We start from the raw sequence: 19,602 nt of genomic DNA, 5'->3' as shown, positions 1-19,602 counted from the left end.
GTCAATAAATGCCTTAAGATATACAGTATTTTAGCAGATAAGTGGCATCACTTTTTATCACGGATGAAATTATTTATTAAAGTGTAATGGTTTGTAGGTTTTTTTGCTCAGTAGTTTAGTCATGCTTTTACATTGCAAATTGATTCTTGTCTAAATCCAACGCCTTTGTTTATAACTTCAATACAGATTATATGACGGGAAATTTTTGTAAATCATATATTGAAAGTCCATTGGGGTTTTTTTAGCGCTTTTCAACTATTTTAAATTTGATGAAACCATGTGATTACCAAAGGACTAATTAAAAACCACACATACACACACACACACACACACACACACACTGGATAATCAGTACTGTACATGATGTAAGGGCAAATGGTATATCCAAGAAAATCAGGTAATTCACGAAGCACATACTGTATATCTGTGCTGGGAAAAGGATCCATCTCTGGGACACAGTACACCAGCAGAGATAACAGTAGATTAGAGAATACAGCGAGGGGGCATCTGAAACTCCAGCAGTGTATATTTGAAAAGCATGAAAACAATACGCACAATGCTCCTCGGGTTCATTTGGTTTCAGGCATTCAGACTGCTCTCTCGCTCGCTATACCTCAAATAAACTTTACCAGAGCTGGAAACTGGATATGCTTATTACACTGGACCACTTGAAATATTCATTCAGGAACCTAGGTGTATTTAACTGTAAATTTAAGACTTGTTGGAAGATTTAATCCTTTCATTGAATTTAAATGTCTACTGTAAGTATGATGTTTTAGTTGTGGTCCTTTATTAAAAAATCCAATTGAGATATTTTACCAAAAAACGCAGTACTTATCATCTAATCTACTGAAAAATTACTTAATATAGATAGAATACGGAATATATATATAATATGTTAATATTCAGTAGATAAATTCATAGGTAGCCACAGACAGCATAAATCTTTAAAAAAAAAAAAAAAAAGCAAATCCTTGGGAACAGTGTTTTTATCGTCCCTAAAAGTAAAGCTGCTTTGTGACAATGTCCCTTATTTACAGTCCTCATCATCAGCAACTTTCACATACAAACCAACACCATAATATATTGTGAACATATTTTTATTTATTTGATCGTGCAGCTTCCTAACAGTCAGAAATATATATTTTTTAATATAACGCAGCTGCTAGTATTCAGGTCTAGTCACGGCTGAGATCAGACAGGTGAAACTTGACTAACGATGTGGAGACAATGAGGCATGGAGTGTAAAGGTAAGTCGAGACCTCAATCTGTCACTCACAGCTGAGCTACTCGGTCCATAACCACAAAAAAGAAATATAAATAAAAGATCAGGTTTTTTTTAGAGAAAACGTATCCGTTTGTTATAGAGGTAAAACAGCAGAGTAACCAAAAGTGTGATGAATGTTTTCAATATTACACTTTAATCGCATTAAAATAATGCTGAACACTTGTGAAAATGTGTTTAAAGATTCCAGGAAGTCTTGCATGGCAATTTATTTGAAATTACTTTATTCAGAACAGTGTGCTCATGAAAATTCTGTTCTGCAGATACTTTCTTCCTACACACACAAAAAAAAAAAAAACCCTTCGCTATCACTAAAGTTTCTTCATCTCCTTCATCTGCTTTTGCTTGGCACACTGCCGGGTCACTGGTGCCTCATGTCTTTAGCGACTTTTATCCATCTCATTGCTGTTTCATACCCTTTGACTCAAATAGACATGAATGATGGTGTTTTGTTTTTGGTCATTTATTTATTTATTTATTTTTTTCAGTTGTAGCTGTATTCGGAGTTAAAATTAAACAGCTTCATGTTTTGTATTATTGGAGAAGTGTTATAGTGTACATGAACTTGTTAACCATTTACATTTACAAGTTAAGTCTTACAAGTGCTTTGAAGATTCTGTCACTGGACAAATCCTTACACAGTTTACCAGGTTACTAAGTTTTAAAGTACCATCAGCCAAACACAGGTTTTTTTTTCTTTTTGGATGGGGATGGAGTACACCCAAAAATGTAATAAACAGATTGCTGCTTAAAGAAAATTAACCAACATTCAAATAATAGTTACTTACATTTCTTTTGGCCAGTGATTGTAGTGGCTTAAGAAACTAGCAATTCTGTTCACTTATTATTTTAAATTTTTTTGCTTGATTGTTTTAATATGTTATAAGTTATACTGATACTGTATAATCTAATAAAGTCGATACCAAAATTAAAATCCGAGTCCGGGTTTGATTCTCGCCTTGTGGTCTGTGTGCACAGAGTTTGCATGTTCTCACGCTTGGGGAGATTCCTCCAGGTACTCTGGGTTCCTCCTACATTCAAAGACATGCAGATTAGGCTAATAGGTGTTTCTAAATTGCCTGTATACAGGATAAAGCCATATAGACAATGAGTGAGTGAGTGAATGATTATATACAGTAAATGAGCCAGTACGTTATAAATTATTGCCCATGTTGTCTTTATAACATAGCTTATAGGTTTTGCAAAAATATTGACATTATTTAATTAATAAGATGGCTCAAAACTGATTTTTTTTTTATCTCATAGCTATTAAGATAATTGTGCATAATGAATTGTCAATGCAACATATATTTTAAAAAGCTATAGAGCATTAAAGAGCCTTGGCATCTAGTGTTTAACTGTATTTTTAAATTATCATAATAAAATGCTAGACGTACAGTATGTTAAAGATGTTGGAAGCCATATTGTTAAATAAACAAATGATTAATGTGATAATTGTCAAGACTATTAGATGTTTATTTCACAAAAAAGAAATTGTTTAAAATCAATTCCAGCATTCATTACATGATTTCCATTTATTTCATTTCAGAGGAACTTGTTAATCTGAACAGAAAATTTATTTTTCCGTTCAGATTAACAGAGAACAGAGAACTGTTTCTTCAGGAGCAATTAATCATAATGAGATGAAAAATAAGATAACGTCTGATGTGATCAGCTCTGTCTCATGACTTCTTTCTTCTTTTTTAATATGGTGGAAATCCTGGTAGTTGCCCGTGTATGAGATGAGACTGAGGTGCTGAGGTTTGAACATAAGGAGATCGGGGGGAGAGTTTCAGGTCAGAACACTGATCTCCATTGTAAAAATGTGGAGGAGGAGAAAGATAAGAACTCTGGCCACTGCTTTTCCTGGTGTCTGTAGCAAAAGAGAGAGAGAAAGAGAGAGAGAGAGAGAGCGAGAGAGAGAGAGAGAAAGAGAGAGAGAGAATAGTGAATCTGTCTTGAATTTATATTATTTATCTATTTTGAGAGATAGATAGATAGATAGATAGATAGATAGATAGATAGATAGATAGATAGACAGACAGACAGACAGACAGACTGACTGGCCAAAAAGAGCTGGCATTTCAAAATAGTCATATTATTGAGCTGCATCAAGCAATAAAGAAAAACTAAGGACATCCTTCAGCAGATTATCAATATGAAAGCATAGTGCTGAACCGTCAACTTTGTGCATGAGTTGGAAAGGTGGTCTAAAAATTTTATGAATAGAGATCACTTAATCAACCGGTGATTAAGCAACATCAAATATGTGTATTTATATTGTGCAGAAATCAAAAGCACATTATTTAAAGCTGTGAATTGCACCCACAATAACACCATCTGTACTCTCACCTTTTATAGAGGCATTATTGTTGCTCTGCTTGTCCTCTTGTGTCTGTTCAGCTGTCTTCCTTGCTACATGTTTGTTCCAGTTTCTATTCTCCTCTCTTTGCTTTTTTTTGGTGAGAAACACAGCACAGAGCAGTATTATAACCCATGTGTGTGTATGTATATATATATATATATATATATATATATATATATATATTAGTGCTGTCAAAATTAGTGCGTTAACGCATGCGATTAATTTGAAATATTTAACGCATTAAAAAAATTTAACGCAATTAACGCGGTTGCAGTTTTTTTTTTTTCCTGTTGTGGCCGACGTGTGTTCAACGTGCAAAGAAGTATGGGTAAGACCAAGGAAGGACTTTTAGACGGAAAGTTTCAGTATAAAACTCTGCCGGATGGTTCTGTGGATAAAACAAAAGTAATCTGTACATTTTGCAAAGCCGAATTTAAATACCACAGAAGTAATTCGTCTTTGACATATCACTTAAAAGCAAAACACCCCACCGAAACAATCTCTACAGGGCCTCGCCAATGTAAATTGCATTGATTGTTTTGAAATTCAAATGACACAAATGGCACATACCTGTGTTTTTATTTCTGTAATAAATATGGCTTTCAAGCCAACAGTTAATTTGGAGAATATTGATGGTTTATTGCAGGTATGTTGTTTACATGAGAAAATCTGTGTTACAAGTTAAACAAAAATTCTAATAAACAATCATATTTGATTTTAAATAGTTTTATTGTCTTGAGTTTACATTAATTATTTACATTTTCATATCCAAAAAGTTTCAGTCTTTTAATTGTGATTAATCGCGATTAATTGCAAAAAATTGTGCGATTAATTAGTTAATTTTTTTAATCGATTGACAGCACTAATATATATATATATATATAAAATCTAATAAAAGTAACATGAAAGTGAGAGCGATTGGATTGGCAAATTAAGATATATATTTAATTTGACTGTACTAGTAATATTAGGAAAAATTTGTTTTATCCAGCTGTATTTACTCAGTATAACTTTTACCGTCCAACTGTAGTATATAACACCATGGCAGAAAAAGAAAAAAAAAAACAGTATGACTTGTAAAGGCAATCAGGTGAGGCTAATATAAAATATATATATACATACATATGTATGTGCAAACCCAAGACCTCTCAATTTTCTGGTGGTGATGGTAACAATTGAATGCCTGGATGAGTTGAGTGTTAATAATTATTTACACAAAAATCAGTGATTTCAACTTACAATCCGCAGTTTGGTTTTTAGATCAGTGTTGGCCCGCTTGAATGATTTAGATGTGGCGTATAGGTAATAGATTGTGAGGCTAAAGCAACATAGGAAAAAAAGACATTTTTTTTTATAATATTACAATTGTATATATTATTTATAGGTTTATACTGTTTTTAACTATTTTAAAATGCCTTTATATAAGTCAACAAAAAAACAACATTTAAGCATTTCTGGTGAAATAGAATAAATAAAAATAATAATAAATAAATAAATAAATAAATAATAAAGTTTTGTTGCTTTCCTAAAAGTCTCTTTTGTAACATTTACCCCATAATTTGTTTCATTTATCAAACAAATCTGTACCGGTGCATTAAAACTTGTTTTTTTCCTGCACAGGTTTGGTTTAAAAAATATATATTTATGCAAAACATTCACATAAAACTGTATTTTATTTGGTAAATAGTTTGTCTCCACACTGGTGCTTACATCAGGAACAATAGGAAAGGCACGACCAGTCCTGGGTTTGAGAGATAGCTGAACGCCGTTGCTAACCATTTTGGCAAATCCATCTGCAGAGACTCTGGGATCACGTCGTATATGCGGTCTTTCCCACTGAAATGTTAAAGAGGCTGTTATGTCCCAGTCCATCTCTTTTCATATTACACTGAATTAAATTTTAGAAAAATTCTCTATAAATTCAAAAAATATCCTTTATCTTGCTTGATGAACGGCAAAACTAAATAACACAAGTTCTTGTTATGGAGTGTGTGTGTGTGTGTGTGTGTGTGTGTGTGTGTGTGTGTGTGTGAGAGAGAGAGAGAGAGAGAGAGAGAGAGAGTGTATAAGTATTGCGATAGGTTATCATGCATGTACTGGTGATGTTGGTGAAAGTGTTAAGTCAACATAGCCATCTAGTGCACCCTAGTGGTAAAGCAAATTTATTTCTTTTTGCTAAAATCTGCTCTTGGCTGCCATCAACCTGTTTCAACCACACTCTGCTGAGGTCAGGGATGCACTTCTGCCCCATAAAGTCCAACACAGACAGAATCGGGTGGAGCTTCTTCCTGCAGTCCACTTGCACATGGAACTTGAACAATGGCTAGTACTAATCCCCTGCACAAGGCAACAAGGCAACAGTGCTAATCGCTACACCACCGTGCAGCCCTCAAATGTACTTGGTAATGTTGGTGGTTTTTCAGCTATTCCCAGCAAGGGGTCTCCACAGTCTGCACATACAAGCTTGGCTTAAGTTTAATGCTGGATGCCCTTCCTGACACAAGCCTCCCTTTTTATCCGGGTTTGGACCGGCACTGCATCCAGGGGCTCGGGTTTGGGCACTAGCTGGGAATCAAATTCTTTCACTAATATACATTTAGTCAAACACTGTATATGAGGAGCAGACTGTCTAAGGATGTCTCTGGATGTTATGTTGATCTTTCAGTACCTGAAAGGCCCGCAGTCGAAGGATGGCCGCAAAGCGACGATGGTGAATATGGTGGGCAGTGTGGAGACGAAGAGGATGAGCAGCTGTAGGGACATGTAGGAGTTGCTAGAACGTGAGGCCTTAAAGATGCGAGGATGAGGCATGTTGCAGCACATGACACCCCAGGATTGTAAATACATGGACGTTTGCAGTCGGATGAGGTTGAGCGCGGGGAGGCACGGGGCATAAAATGTCCCCATGCTGAAATACACACACAAACACTTGCACAAATCAAACTACACAAAGACAAACACAAACAGATGATTTGGACAATGTATTATAGACACATATGAGATAATAAAGGAGGAAATATAAAGAATCATCGTACCAAGTCATCCCCTGGTTAAATATGAGAGTGAGCACATTCCCACTCACATCGAACAAGGAATAGCATGGCTACAAATAAGAAAAAACAGTTTTGTGCTTATCAATATGAGTAAAACCTGCAAGATAGAATCTAGAGAAATCACATAAAAACGTTGGAACAAAATACTTAGAGTATTGTGCAAGTCTCATACAAGGAAGTGGCCTGAACACTTACAAAGGTGTACTCCAAGTCCCAGCACCAGCAGTGGTTGATACAACGAATAATGACTGCTCGGGCAAAGTCGTTGATCAGAATGACTACGTAAGTAGTTACTGTGTCTGAAAGCAGCATACGTACAAACTCCTAGACCAAGAGACAGAAAAGTTTTAAGGCTCTTTCCACTAAGTACTTTTGAGCTTAATACTTGCTCAAAAGTACAGTGTTACAGACTGCTGACATTAAATAATCCAATCTTGATTTATTATTTTAAAATATAATCCATTGGTGTTTCTTAAATAAATATTTTTATACTTTATAGATGAATGGTAGGTGGATAGATGAATGGATGGATGGATGGATGGATGGATGGATGGATGGATAGATGGATGGATGGATGGATGGATGGATGGATGGTGGGTGGACGGATAGATGGATGGATGGATGCATGGATGGTGGGTGGGTGGATGGATGGAAGGTGGGTGGATGGATGGATGGATGGATGGATGGAAGGTGGGTGGATGGATGGATGGATGGATGGATGGGTGGATGGATGGTGGGTGGATGGATGGATGGATGGATGGTGGGAGGGTGGATGGATGGAAGGTGGGTGGATGGATGGATGCATGGATGGATGGATGGATGGATAGATAGATGGATGGAAGGTGGGTGGATGGATGGATGGATGCTGGGTGGATGGATGGATGGATGCTGGGTGGATGGATGCATAGATGGATGGTGGGTGGATGGATGAATGAATAGATGGATAGATGGATGGATGGATGAATGGATAGATGGATGGATGAATGGATGGATGGATGAATGGATAGATGGGTGGATGGATGGTGGGTGGATGGATGGATGCATGGATGGTGGGTGGGTGGATGGATGGAAGGTGGGTGGATGGATGGATGGATGGATGGATGGATGGAAGGTGGGTGGGTGGGTGGATGGATGGAAGGTGGGTGGATGGATGGATGGATGGATGGATGGATGGAAGGTGGGTGGATGGATGGATGGATGGATGGAAGGTGGGTGGATGAATGGATGGTGGGTGGATGGAAGGTGGGTGGATGGATGGATGGATGGATGGATAGATGGGTGGATGGGTGGATGGATGGGTGGATGGTGGGTGGATGGATAGATGGATGGTGGATGGATGGATGGATGGATGGATGGTGGGTGGATGGATGGTGGGTGGATGGATGGTGGATGGATGGATGGATGGATGGATGCATGAATGGTGGGTGGGTGGATGGATGGAAGGTGGGTGTATGGATGGATGCATGGATGGATGGATGGATGGATGGAAGGTGGGTGGATGGATGGATGGATGGAAGGTGGGTGGATGGATGGAAGGTGGGTGGATGGAAGGTGGGTGGATGGATGGACGGATGGATGGTGGGTGGATGGATGGATGCATGGATGGTGGGTGGGTGGATGGATGGAAGGTGGGTGGATGATGGATGGATGGATGGATGGAAGGTGGGTGGATGGATGGATGGATGGATGGTGGGTGGATGGAAGGATGAATAGATGCTGGGTGGATGGATGCATGGATGGATGGATGAATGGATGGATGGATGGTGGGTGGGTGGATGGATGGTGGGTGGATGGATGGATGGATGCTGGGTGGATGGATGCATGGATGGATGGATGGTGGGTGGGTGGGGGGTGGATGGATGCATGGATGGATGGATGGTTGGATGGATGGATGGAAGGTGGGTGGATGGATGGATGGATGGATGGATACCTGTCCCACCATAGTCTCCCAGCAAGGCCCTCTGGGTACATCTGCAGGATCCACTCTGATAGGACCACCAGTTGAATTCTGCGCTATGGACCTGTTATGCATGTTAGCCTCCCATATGGTCAGATTTAATTTCATTGCTTCTTCTTGACCCCTCTGGTAAACAAATAAACAAATAATAATATGCTACTTACATACCGTTTACCTTTTTACACTGACATTTATTTTGTGTGGTTGATACATTTTCCTTGAGTAGAGTCATTTATTTATTATTTGTCTGCAAATATTGGGTGAATAGCATTGATAATGGAACACTAAAAATGCATGTGAAGTGCATCATTGGTGTTTATGGCAAAAAGCACTTCCATTGTAAAGTTTATGGTAGCTACTTCCAGAACTGTGAGTGAGAATGACATGAAATGTTAACAAGGGCAACAACAAAGGGGGCAGAAGTTTAAAAGTGCTCCCATGACTCACACTGATGCTGATCTGGTCAATGATGGCTATGATGAAGCTGTAGAGGTTGCCTACGTAAAGGGTAAAGACACGGGCCAGCTGCAGGCGCAGGGTAATGCGCGGGTGATAATCCTCCCAAATGCCTATTGCGTCAAACAACATCGGAATGAATGTGGTTAACAGAGACATCACTATGTTCACCTGGAAAACAGAAATGCAGAAATAATTATATTAGTTTTGTGAGTTTTTTATTTATTTATTACTAAATGATAATAATAATAATAATAATAATAATAATAATAATAAAATTATAAATAGAGGATTCTTACTTCATTTCTCTCCCACCAGCTGAAATGGTTCATCCCATCATAGATAAACTTTTCAGATCTGTGCACTACAAAATAGATTAGATACCCACTTCCACCCAGGATGAAAAGAACCAGGATATTGGCCGTGACACGGATGAACACTTTCATGCGGATGCTTTCATCTTTTTTGCCAAGCTTCTCCTCACAAAGTGCTTCCTTATGACAAGAAGCATGTGCAAGGAACATGTGAATTCTATACAGACAATTGAAATTCACACACACACACACACACACGCACACACACAAGCAAGCAATCACACAGGCAAACCTTAAAAGTTGTGGCAATGTAGGCAAACTTGCTGTTGGCTGTGTCTGGGTTTCCAACTAGGTAATCCCAACTGGTGAATATTTTCCAGCTGTAATTGAAGTTGTTATCATCCTCTCCGCTGTCTTCACTGGTGTTACGTGCCATGCTATGGACAAATGTTAGGAAAAAGTGACCAGAAGGTGGAGCTATATACCATTTCTGTATAAGAGGAGACAAATCTTGGTTGACTTGGAGCGAAAAGGGTCATGACACAAAATAGCTCTGCTTTATGGCCAATGATCCAGTTCTGCGTATGACACAAAAATTCCGTGTTACTATGGTATGATGAAGTTTAACTACAAGCAAGTGTCAAAGACTATTGAGGATTTTATTAAGTTTATGCTCATCTTTATACATTTTAAGAAGGACATCAAAGAGCCATTTCTCTCTACTGAACATCATCAGGGACACACTGGTATTAAGAAAAATGTACAGGGATTGGACATTGAGAATTGGGTTAGTCATTTTCTTGGTGAATCCCCTTTCCTATTTTTTGGGGCATCCGGAACAAAGCACGTCCAGAGGAGAAAAGGTGAGCACTTCCGTCAGTACTGTGTTATGCCAACAGTAAACTATCCTGAGACCATTCATGTGTGGGGTTGCTTCTTAACCAAGGGAGTGGTCTTACTCCAAATTCTGCCTAAGAACACAGCCATGAACAAAGAATGGTATAAAAACACCCTACGAGAGCAACTTTTCCCAACCATCCAAGAACAGTTTAGTGATGAACAATGCCTTTTCCAGCATGATGGAGTTCCTTGCCAAAAATTCCTAGGCAAAAAAGATAACTACTGTAAGTGGCTTGGGGAACAAAACAGCAAAATCTTGGGTCCATGGCCAAGAAACTCCCCAGATCTAAATCTCATTGAGATCCTTAAAAAGCAGGTGGACAAAACTGATAAACTCCAAGCACTGACAGTGCAAGTACGGGCTGCTATGGAGTCAGTAAGTGGCCCAGAAGTTGATTGACAGCATGACAGGGTCAACACTGCAAATATTGACTTTGTGCTTAAACTTAATGTAATTGTTAATAAAAGCTTTTGACACTTGTGAAATGATTGTAAGTACACTTCAATATACCATAGTAACATATGAAAAAAAGACACTAAAGTAACAGACTTTATGAAAATTAATATTTGTGTCATTTTTTTTTGTGTCAACTTTTGGCCACTGCTGTGCATGAGCCCCATGTTTCAGTAACATTTGCAACTTGCTCTTTTTGACTTTTTGGCTTACGAATCAGAATTACTCATCATGTAAGTGGCAAACAAAAAGGAGTATGGAGCAGGGAGCACACATGTCTGTGAAAGCATGGATGTTCCCATGATGGGTTTAAATCCATCCCTCAAAACAACATAAAATTGGTGCCAAATGATTCAATGCTATGAGTATTTGAATTTGCCTTTAGTAATTCCTGTCTTGTGTACAGTGTTCCCCGAACAATCTGCGGATCTGTTGTAGATATAATAAGTACTGACGATTGACAATATGTGTAAACAAAGGAACAATTTAAAAATTAAAAATGAAAGCATAAAATATTCTATTCAAGGGATCATTTTCACACATGATGCACCATAATCAAAGTTCAAAGGTGAATTAAAGTGTGACTTTCTCATCTAAATAGGACCTAAATTACACTATCTATACCTCTCCGGCTGAAAAAAACAATTGGACAAATCAGAATGATTTGGATAAAGATACTGTGGTTATAGTTTAGTTCATCATGTTTGAAGAATTAATGGTTTATCCATTTGCCCTAGACACAAGGGCAAATAGATATTGTGAACAAACACAAAGACAGAAACCAGATCTATGAACTTTCAGCTTGCACATTTAATCCCAAGGAAGACCATACCCACCCTCGTGTCACCCTCTTAATGTGGGGCTTTTTCTCCGCAAACAGTGCTGGTACATTAGGAAATTCAAACGATGTATCAACATGGAGAAAATTCATGTTTTAACAAACCAGACCACAAACCTACAACCAAATTATCTCAAGACGGTCATGATTTGTCTAGACGTATAGCTCCTGATTTAAATCCCACTAAAGTATAGTATAGATACAAGATGTAGAAAAAAGGAAATAGTTTCCCACACTCACGTTTTAATGACCACCATGAAATTGTAAGCCATGCCGGCCACCCCAACCAGGAAGTAGCACAGGGGCATTCGGTACCTGAGCCAACCGATTGTTCTTTGGTTGTTGTAGTAGCCATAAAACATTATAGAATACTTAAGGTAACCCTGTAAGAAATACACAGGCTCTTGATGTAGCAGTGTTTATTTAAAACTATGCTAATTAACTATGCTAATTATTAGTATTATTACTAATAATCGTGATCAGTGCGTGATCAGTTCTAATCAGTGCAAAAGTGCAAAAGCATTAAAATATAAAAAATTTGCTGACCTCAATGTCCCATATGATATCTAAGTTTGAAGCAATGGCTTGTTCCTCTCTGGGGATCGTTTTCCTGGGAATACTCCCATATGGCAGCCCCATTAAGGCCTGTAGAGAGAGAATTATAGAATGATTCTAAAGCAGATTCATTGCACCAAAATATCTAGGTCTCTGCTGTTGAATAATGCAGATACGGAAAAAAGGCTAAAGTTAATGAGGATATTTCAATATGATCCAGACATCCAGACACATCTGTTTTCTCCTCTTTGATAAAGCTCTTGCATCTGAATGCCAGATGCGAGAACCTGAAGCAGCATCAGTCAGCTACCCTTCCTACGAATACACCCATGGACATGCAGACTTTCCCTCAGCTCATCTGTAGAAGGCCTTTTGAACTCAAGATTCCTCAGAGTACCTTTTATATGAAGACTTTGAAAAATTAGTCCTGAAGATCCCTGGGGTGTTAATATTTTTATGGCTTTAATAGGTCAAGAAGATGTCCCCAATAGGTTTCTAGTGCTGAAAATGTCCTGCAGTATTACCTGTGTCCCCTGGGTAGCAATGAGTATATTGTTGGATCATTAATTTATAATCATGAGATTATGGTACAGGTTATTGAAAAGTAAATTTAAAACAATTTATTATTTATTTAGTATTGGCTCTTTCATTTTATTCTTTTTCCCCCTCTTATTTGAATCCCAGCATGAAGCTGCAATTATAAAATATCTCTGAAATGAAAATGAACTATGCGAGTCCAAGAGACATTGTGTACATGGTTACTGTGATGTCTAGTGATGATGGAAATGTTTCAGATAGACATTCCTCATCCAATATACCAGTAACTACAGGTTTGATTAGAGAGACATGGAACCAAGGAGACATGCAATATTGAACTACCAGTTGCAACTTATACATCTTGAAGATCAACCGTCAGCAATCTTGAAAGAACCAGTTTACAGGGGCTTAGACCAACAATCAACCTGCTATAGGTGTATGGACCATATCCCAAGCTTTCACATTTTTCTTTAAAGCATAAAGAATGCTAATGCATCCTTGCGCATAGCTAGGCGTAAAGGCGGCGCAGTTATATGTCGGGACATTTGTGAAGTCATTAATGACCACAAAAATGGTGAATATATCAGATTTTATTGATCAAGACTATTTGAGACCAGGGGCAATGAGGAAATATGATATCACTTGATAAAGTTTAAAGCACTCTGGGATGACCATAGGTATAGACATAGGGAATTAAATTTAACATGTAGTCTAACCATTACTTACCATCCAGGTAGATGGTGAGTTTTTGTAACACTCATATAACCGCAGTTTACAAAGGTGTAGAACAGAAACTGAATCAAAAACATGCGGCCCAGCAGCCCCCGAAGTCCCCAGATCTGATTGATCACCCATGAGATGTGACAGACAAACTAGTCCAATCCATTGGAGGCCCCACCCAGCAACCCACAGCACTGCCAGTGTCATGTCATAGCACAGCCCCCCCCCCCCCCCCACACACACACACCAAAATAGGATGTTTTGAACAGATATCAAAGGATGTTTTAGCCAGCCTTAGGTCTCAGTGACCTAGTTTTAGTTAAAATATTTTTGTACAACTTTCAATGAAATGTTTTGTAACTAATGTGTTCTTTACCTCAGGAAACATAACAAGCCCAAAGGACAAGCAAAAGAGAATGATGTTGATGCCAAACATCCATCGGAGCAATATGAAATATGAAGCTACTGCTGAACCAAAATGACCTGAGGGAGGATACAAAGACACAATCAGAAAGGCTCCAGGAGTGAGTGAGAACTTACTGAGAATATGGTTAAAAAAAAAATTACTTAATTAATTTCACGTACTTTCAATTTCCTTGATCTTCATCTCCCATGGAATGCAGGCCATCTTAAAGTTATTAAAGTGTCTCTGAAACTTCATCCATTTCTGAAAGTGAAGAAGCAGATTATTACATGTGACATCACAAAACTCTTCTCTTCTGCTGTCTCTGCTTCTCTTTCTTCTCCTCTCTCCCTCTCTTTCTTTCCCTCTACCTGTCTCTCTTTCAAGCTATACTTGTCACTCCTGAGCCCCCTCTGTCCTCTGGACCTGTCTGACTCGTCCTGGTGTCCTGCTTCTGGTTGAAGATCTCGTCACATGTACGCCCGTGTGGTTTGCCTGGGATGCCTGTAGTGACTGGGGACGGTTCCACTTTTCCATGAAAACGGTCCTGTTCTCAACTGATGTAGACAGCTGTCCTCTGAGGACTTGTGACTTTAGTCGCTTGATAGTTCAGGACTGGAGTTTCCTACAATCCACCTGAGCCACACAGCATGATGCTGATCAATCCCTGCTATCCGTTTTCACCCAAATGAGGATGGGTTCCCTGTTGAGTCCGGTTCCTCTTAAGGTTTCTTCGTGATACCATCTCAGAAAGTTTTTCCTTGCCACTGTCGTCCTCGGCTTGCTCATCAGGCTCAGTCTCATCATTTTGATTCATACACATTCACATTACATACAAACTTAAATACATTCTTTTGATTGTGTAAAGCTGCTTTGCAACAATGTCAATTGTTAAAAGCGCTATACAAATAAAACTGAATTGAATCGAATTGAAAAACAACTTTAGCAAAATATGCACCATATAAGGAACAGTACAATGTTTATTGTATGATGATCTTTAATTTTTTTTCTTTTTAGTAGTAATGGTGGTAGTAGTATATACAAAAGTCTAATTCACTCCCTGAAGAAAGGTTTTGCATTTCAATATCATCAAGATAATGAGTATTCAATTTCAGATCATGACTACTGACCTTCGTCATCATGGCTTTGCAAGTGTAGAATCTCCTCCTGTTGGTTTTTCCTAAAATGCCTTCATACTTTTCTATAAAGGCTTGGGACTTCCTGTGTTGCAGATAAATAATCAATGACCGGTGTGTCTCATTTGACCAAATTTTGTTCCTTTTGGCAATCATCAAGTTTGTTGAATATAGGTAATATATTAAAACATAAACCTACAGTATAATTACAGCAAAAACTACTTATTTTAGTATACGTTTCCCCTTAAACATATTTTTGCATATGTGTGTAGTGGGTTAAAGATAACGCTTTACATGTATCCGTGTGTGTGTTTGACCTGAGCGTAGACAGTTTCTTCTTCATTGGCCAAGGTTGTGCTTTCAGTGTGGCGATGAGCTTCTTCCTCTCATTTATGGCTTTTATGAGTTTCTCCATTTCCTCTTCACTCAGAGAGTCTACCAACAACTCTTCATCTGATGAAGAGCTCGTGTCAGAGCTATGGAAGACATACATATGGAAGGCAGATTAAATAATGGCACTACACAGCTCTATGCTCCCTGTTTTACATGTGCATATGTGTATGCAAGTGTGTCAATGACCAGGATAACCAAGAATAGAGTGTTTACTGAAGATGAAAAAATTAAAAAAAATAAATCAATAAACATGCTATAATCATTGTGTTCTATTTGCATACCCACTTAAACGAGTGTTGGGGTCAAAGTAAAAAGTCACATGTGTTAGTCTGGGTCAAACTGTATGACTTGACAGTCCTGAGATAAGAAATTTAGTTTTTACAATCTGACCACTTTATTACGCTTTATAAGATTTAAAACTTTTTTAGTTTTTATATAAGTAATGCCTACAACCTTCACTAGTATATGCTGTAAAATAAATGTACAATTTATATACTAATGTTAAAACTTTTATATTTTATTTCTATAATAATTTTAATACCTTTTTACTTTCCATTTTATTTTGTTATTTTATTAATATATATTACAATTAACTTTTTAGCAATTTCAAAACTTTAATTTAATTTATATTATTTTTATTTCAATACAATAATTATATTATTTTTACTTTTATTGTTTTATTTTAGTTATATACTATTTTTTTATTAAATCACAGTTTTTCTTCTTTTTTACCCTTACTTGCTTATTATGTCAAATGAAAATAAATATTTTGCTTGTCATTTATTATATTTTTTCATTATCTTTAGTTTAAACATTTATGATACATTTACAAGTTTTATATTTTACTACTATTAGTGCTATTTGTTAAAGTTTTACTACTCTTAACTTTCTTTTTTTCTTATTCTTCTTCTTCTTCTTATTATTATTATTATTATTAGTAGTAGTAGTAGTAGTAGTATAGGAATAACTACAGATTTTGTTCACATTTATTGGCTTTACATTTAAAGCTTACATGCTGTCCTTTGGCCATTTCCTTCCCTTTTTCATCTTCCCTAGATTGTTTTTTTGCTTCATTTCCAGGTTCTTCTCCTCCTCTTCTTTTTCTGTTACCCCCTGCTGTTTCTTGGTCTTCTTGTTCGCATTGCAATTTCTTTCCTTGAGAAACTCCTTTACCTCTACCTCCTCTCCTGCTTTTTTTATCCCGTTGCTTTTGGTATTGTGAAAATAATTGGATTTTCTCCGTGGCCTCTGCACATGTCCCTTGTCCATTTTACTTTTTTTTTCTTGATTCTTTTTGACCATCTCTTCTCGCTGTCTTTTTCCATCCACGTCAATTTGAACATAGTAAATGCTGTCACTTTTATCCACTGCAAGAAAATAAATAAATAAATAAATAAAATGTATTAATCTATACTACTGGTCAACAATTTGGCATCACTTTCTAACTCCATGGTCGTTTCTGATTTTTCTTTTTTTACACTATAAAACAATGCTGAAGACATTCGAAATATGCAATAATCTTCTTTGAACAGTTAATATTAAGACAGATAACAGATATATATATATATATATATATATATATATATATATATATATAAAATGGCATATACAGTATAAAACTTAATTAATAGTAAATAGTGATTTTATTCTGCTTTACTAAATCCTGTAAATAGGAAAAGTGTATCATTTGAAATAAAAAATTATAATAATAAATAATAGGCCTATATAAGAAAAAATGATGATAATTGAAATGCAATTGAAACATTATGGCCTCCTGTCTTCCATGTCAATGTTCCCTGTAAAAACCAAATGAAAATGACATTTAGACACACAGAAATAATTACAAGCGAAAGTACCAGATGTCCAGTGAAATGGGACAAGCTCATTAATCAGCTGTGAGAGAAGCTGCAAATGGTATTTTTGAAGCATGAAAGCATTGCCATTACATAAACGTCGGTGTGTAAATTGAATTGGCATTAAATTATTCTGCTGAACAATACAAGGGGTGTTCAAGTCAAACCTGGACTTTTTATTATGCAGAATACTAGAACACATTTCTTAGAGTTAAAACTCCTTCTATTTCTTTATATAATACCCTTCTACACTAATGGAACTTATTTCAGTACTCCCTGGATACCATCAAGGTACAAAGTTTTGTCAGTATCCTGAAACCATGATTAAATTGCCCACTTCATGTCTGAAACACTGGCCTCCCAGGAACTCCTTTAATGGCCCAAACATTTGGAGCGAGGTCAGGACTGTACAAGTAATGTGGCAATAACTCCCAGCCGAGTTTCTTTAACAAGCAAGTGGTGCTGGTGAATGATTGTGTGTACAGTTTCCATAGACAGATGCGTCTCTTCCACAAGTCAGAAACAAGTTATCTAATGATTTTCAGGGATCAGGCATTCCACTTACTGAATGCTCACGGAGACTACTGCAGTGGGCTCTGAGCCACCTCATCCAATATCATTATTCACTAATGTACAGCTTTCTTTAAAACGTTTGCACCATTCAAATGTTTTACTGCGGCTGTTTTATTGACGTCTTTTGTAAATGTCAATCTGTTTAACACCTTCATTTACCAGAAATTGCAAGACAAGTCCTGCTTTGTTTTAGAGAATTATCTTCACATCTCTCACAATATGACACAGTTGTCTTTGTTTGATGTCTGGTTGTTAGTACACCAGTGGTTCCCAATTGCTTATGCAATGGCTCTGATAAACTGTCCAAATTTTCTCACCAAAAAAAATTTAATGTTTTGAGTAAAGCTTGTACAGTCATTGTGTCCACTACCAAATCTGTATATGCTGCAGTCTTAGTGTTCTAGTGTGAAATAGCAGGTACAAAGAGGCGTTGAGGAGGCATATCTCTGTATCATTATACACCCTCAGGGTTTCTGGTTGAGGTCAAACAAGGCTCACTTAACTGTACTTACTTTCACAGTGCGCGCACACACACACACACACACACACACACTGCACAAGATCAATGGTTATAAGAATTTAAAAAATCTAATTAGTCTGGTCTAGACACGCATTGACGTCATTCATTTGTATCACTCTATATCACTAGTGCAGCCATGTCAGGTTGAAGTGCTTATCCGCGCCCACTGGAAAAAAAGTTACTGCACCTACATAAGCACATAAATGCCTGTGTTATATTACTGTTACACTACAAACGCGTCTTTGTTATACTGGAACCAGGATAATCCTGTGGATAAAGAGCTTATTACAATTTATTTATTTATTTATTTGTTTGTTTATTTTGATTGTTGAATGACTTACCCAGCTCGGTCCACAAAATGACCTAAAAGACTCTATTGAAGTTCTATTGAAAAATAATTTCCTTAATCTCAGAGACGTGCGTCACTTTTATTTAAAAAATTTTCAAGACGTCCCGGCTCTTTAACACTAGTCATGAGCTGTGAACTTGCCATCAGATGGTAGAAGTCGTACAGTATGACTGCACACAGATCTGAGCTTGGATAAAACTTAGCCGTAGATAAAAGCATCTGGGAAATCATTAAAAGAAGTCAGAAAACCCGATGACTGATATTCAGGAGAAATCCCTACAGAGTTCATGCAAAGTCTATTTCACAGACTTTGCTTAAAAACACATAAATTCACCAAAATCCCTAAAAAAAATTCAATCACTAATAACATTTTTTGAATGAAAAAACCCCAGTTTACCGTCACTCTCGAATGTGATGAGCTTCTCCGTTGGCATCGTGGCCTCTGGTACCTATGTACCTGTGTCTATGTCGGTCTGCTCAAGAAAATTAAGAAAGATGCTTTCAGGCGTGTATATGTATGTGCGCATGTATTAGGGGACAAGTGGACCATACACCTAGCCAATCCGTGATCGGCCAGTGATGAGTAAGGAGCATGACGAGTTCACTTTTTGCAGCCATTGAGAGACCTGGTCCAAGAACAATAAGCACTCGAAACCCTAGAGCCGCTCAATTTCTCATCCTGTGAATTATTCAACACAATTATGACTCCCTTTTTTCAAAGACAAGGGGTGGATAATTATTCAGGATAAAATACATGCCCAAAGTGATACACAAGTCCAGGTTGTATGATTGTTCTGCTGTGCTATGAATTTATTGAACGTATTTAGTGCGGAAAAAAACAAATCTAGTCAGTTTTGTAAGTTGAAGGTTTAAGAAAGTGTTCTCTGTGTAGGCAACTTGCCGTTTCAGCATGGTACGGTACCGCAGAAGAACAAAAAGCA

The 19,602-nt window shown here is 37.3% G+C and overlaps 1 protein-coding gene across 1 annotated transcript; it reads right to left on the bottom strand.

Moving 5' to 3' along the window:
- Positions 1-2,988: 2,988 nt before the first annotated feature.
- Positions 2,989-19,188, bottom strand: tmc1 (transmembrane channel-like 1). Its single transcript, XM_053481615.1, is given in 19 exon segments — positions 2,989-3,158; positions 3,638-3,737; positions 4,890-4,968; positions 5,361-5,486; positions 6,319-6,558; positions 6,686-6,753; positions 6,899-7,027; positions 8,634-8,786; positions 9,108-9,287; positions 9,416-9,610; positions 9,723-9,867; positions 11,863-12,005; positions 12,169-12,267; positions 13,811-13,917; positions 14,020-14,101; positions 14,968-15,058; positions 15,291-15,449; positions 16,379-16,733; positions 19,059-19,188. Coding segments are annotated over 19 exon segments (2,751 nt in total).
- Positions 19,189-19,602: the final 414 nt, after the last annotated feature.

Source organism: Clarias gariepinus, chromosome 21 (genome assembly GCF_024256425.1).
Source record: "Clarias gariepinus isolate MV-2021 ecotype Netherlands chromosome 21, CGAR_prim_01v2, whole genome shotgun sequence".
NCBI classification, from domain to species: Eukaryota; Metazoa; Chordata; class Actinopteri; order Siluriformes; family Clariidae; genus Clarias; species Clarias gariepinus.
The sequence above is the reverse complement of the archived record's forward strand: the minus strand, read 5'-3'. Positions and strand labels throughout refer to the sequence as shown.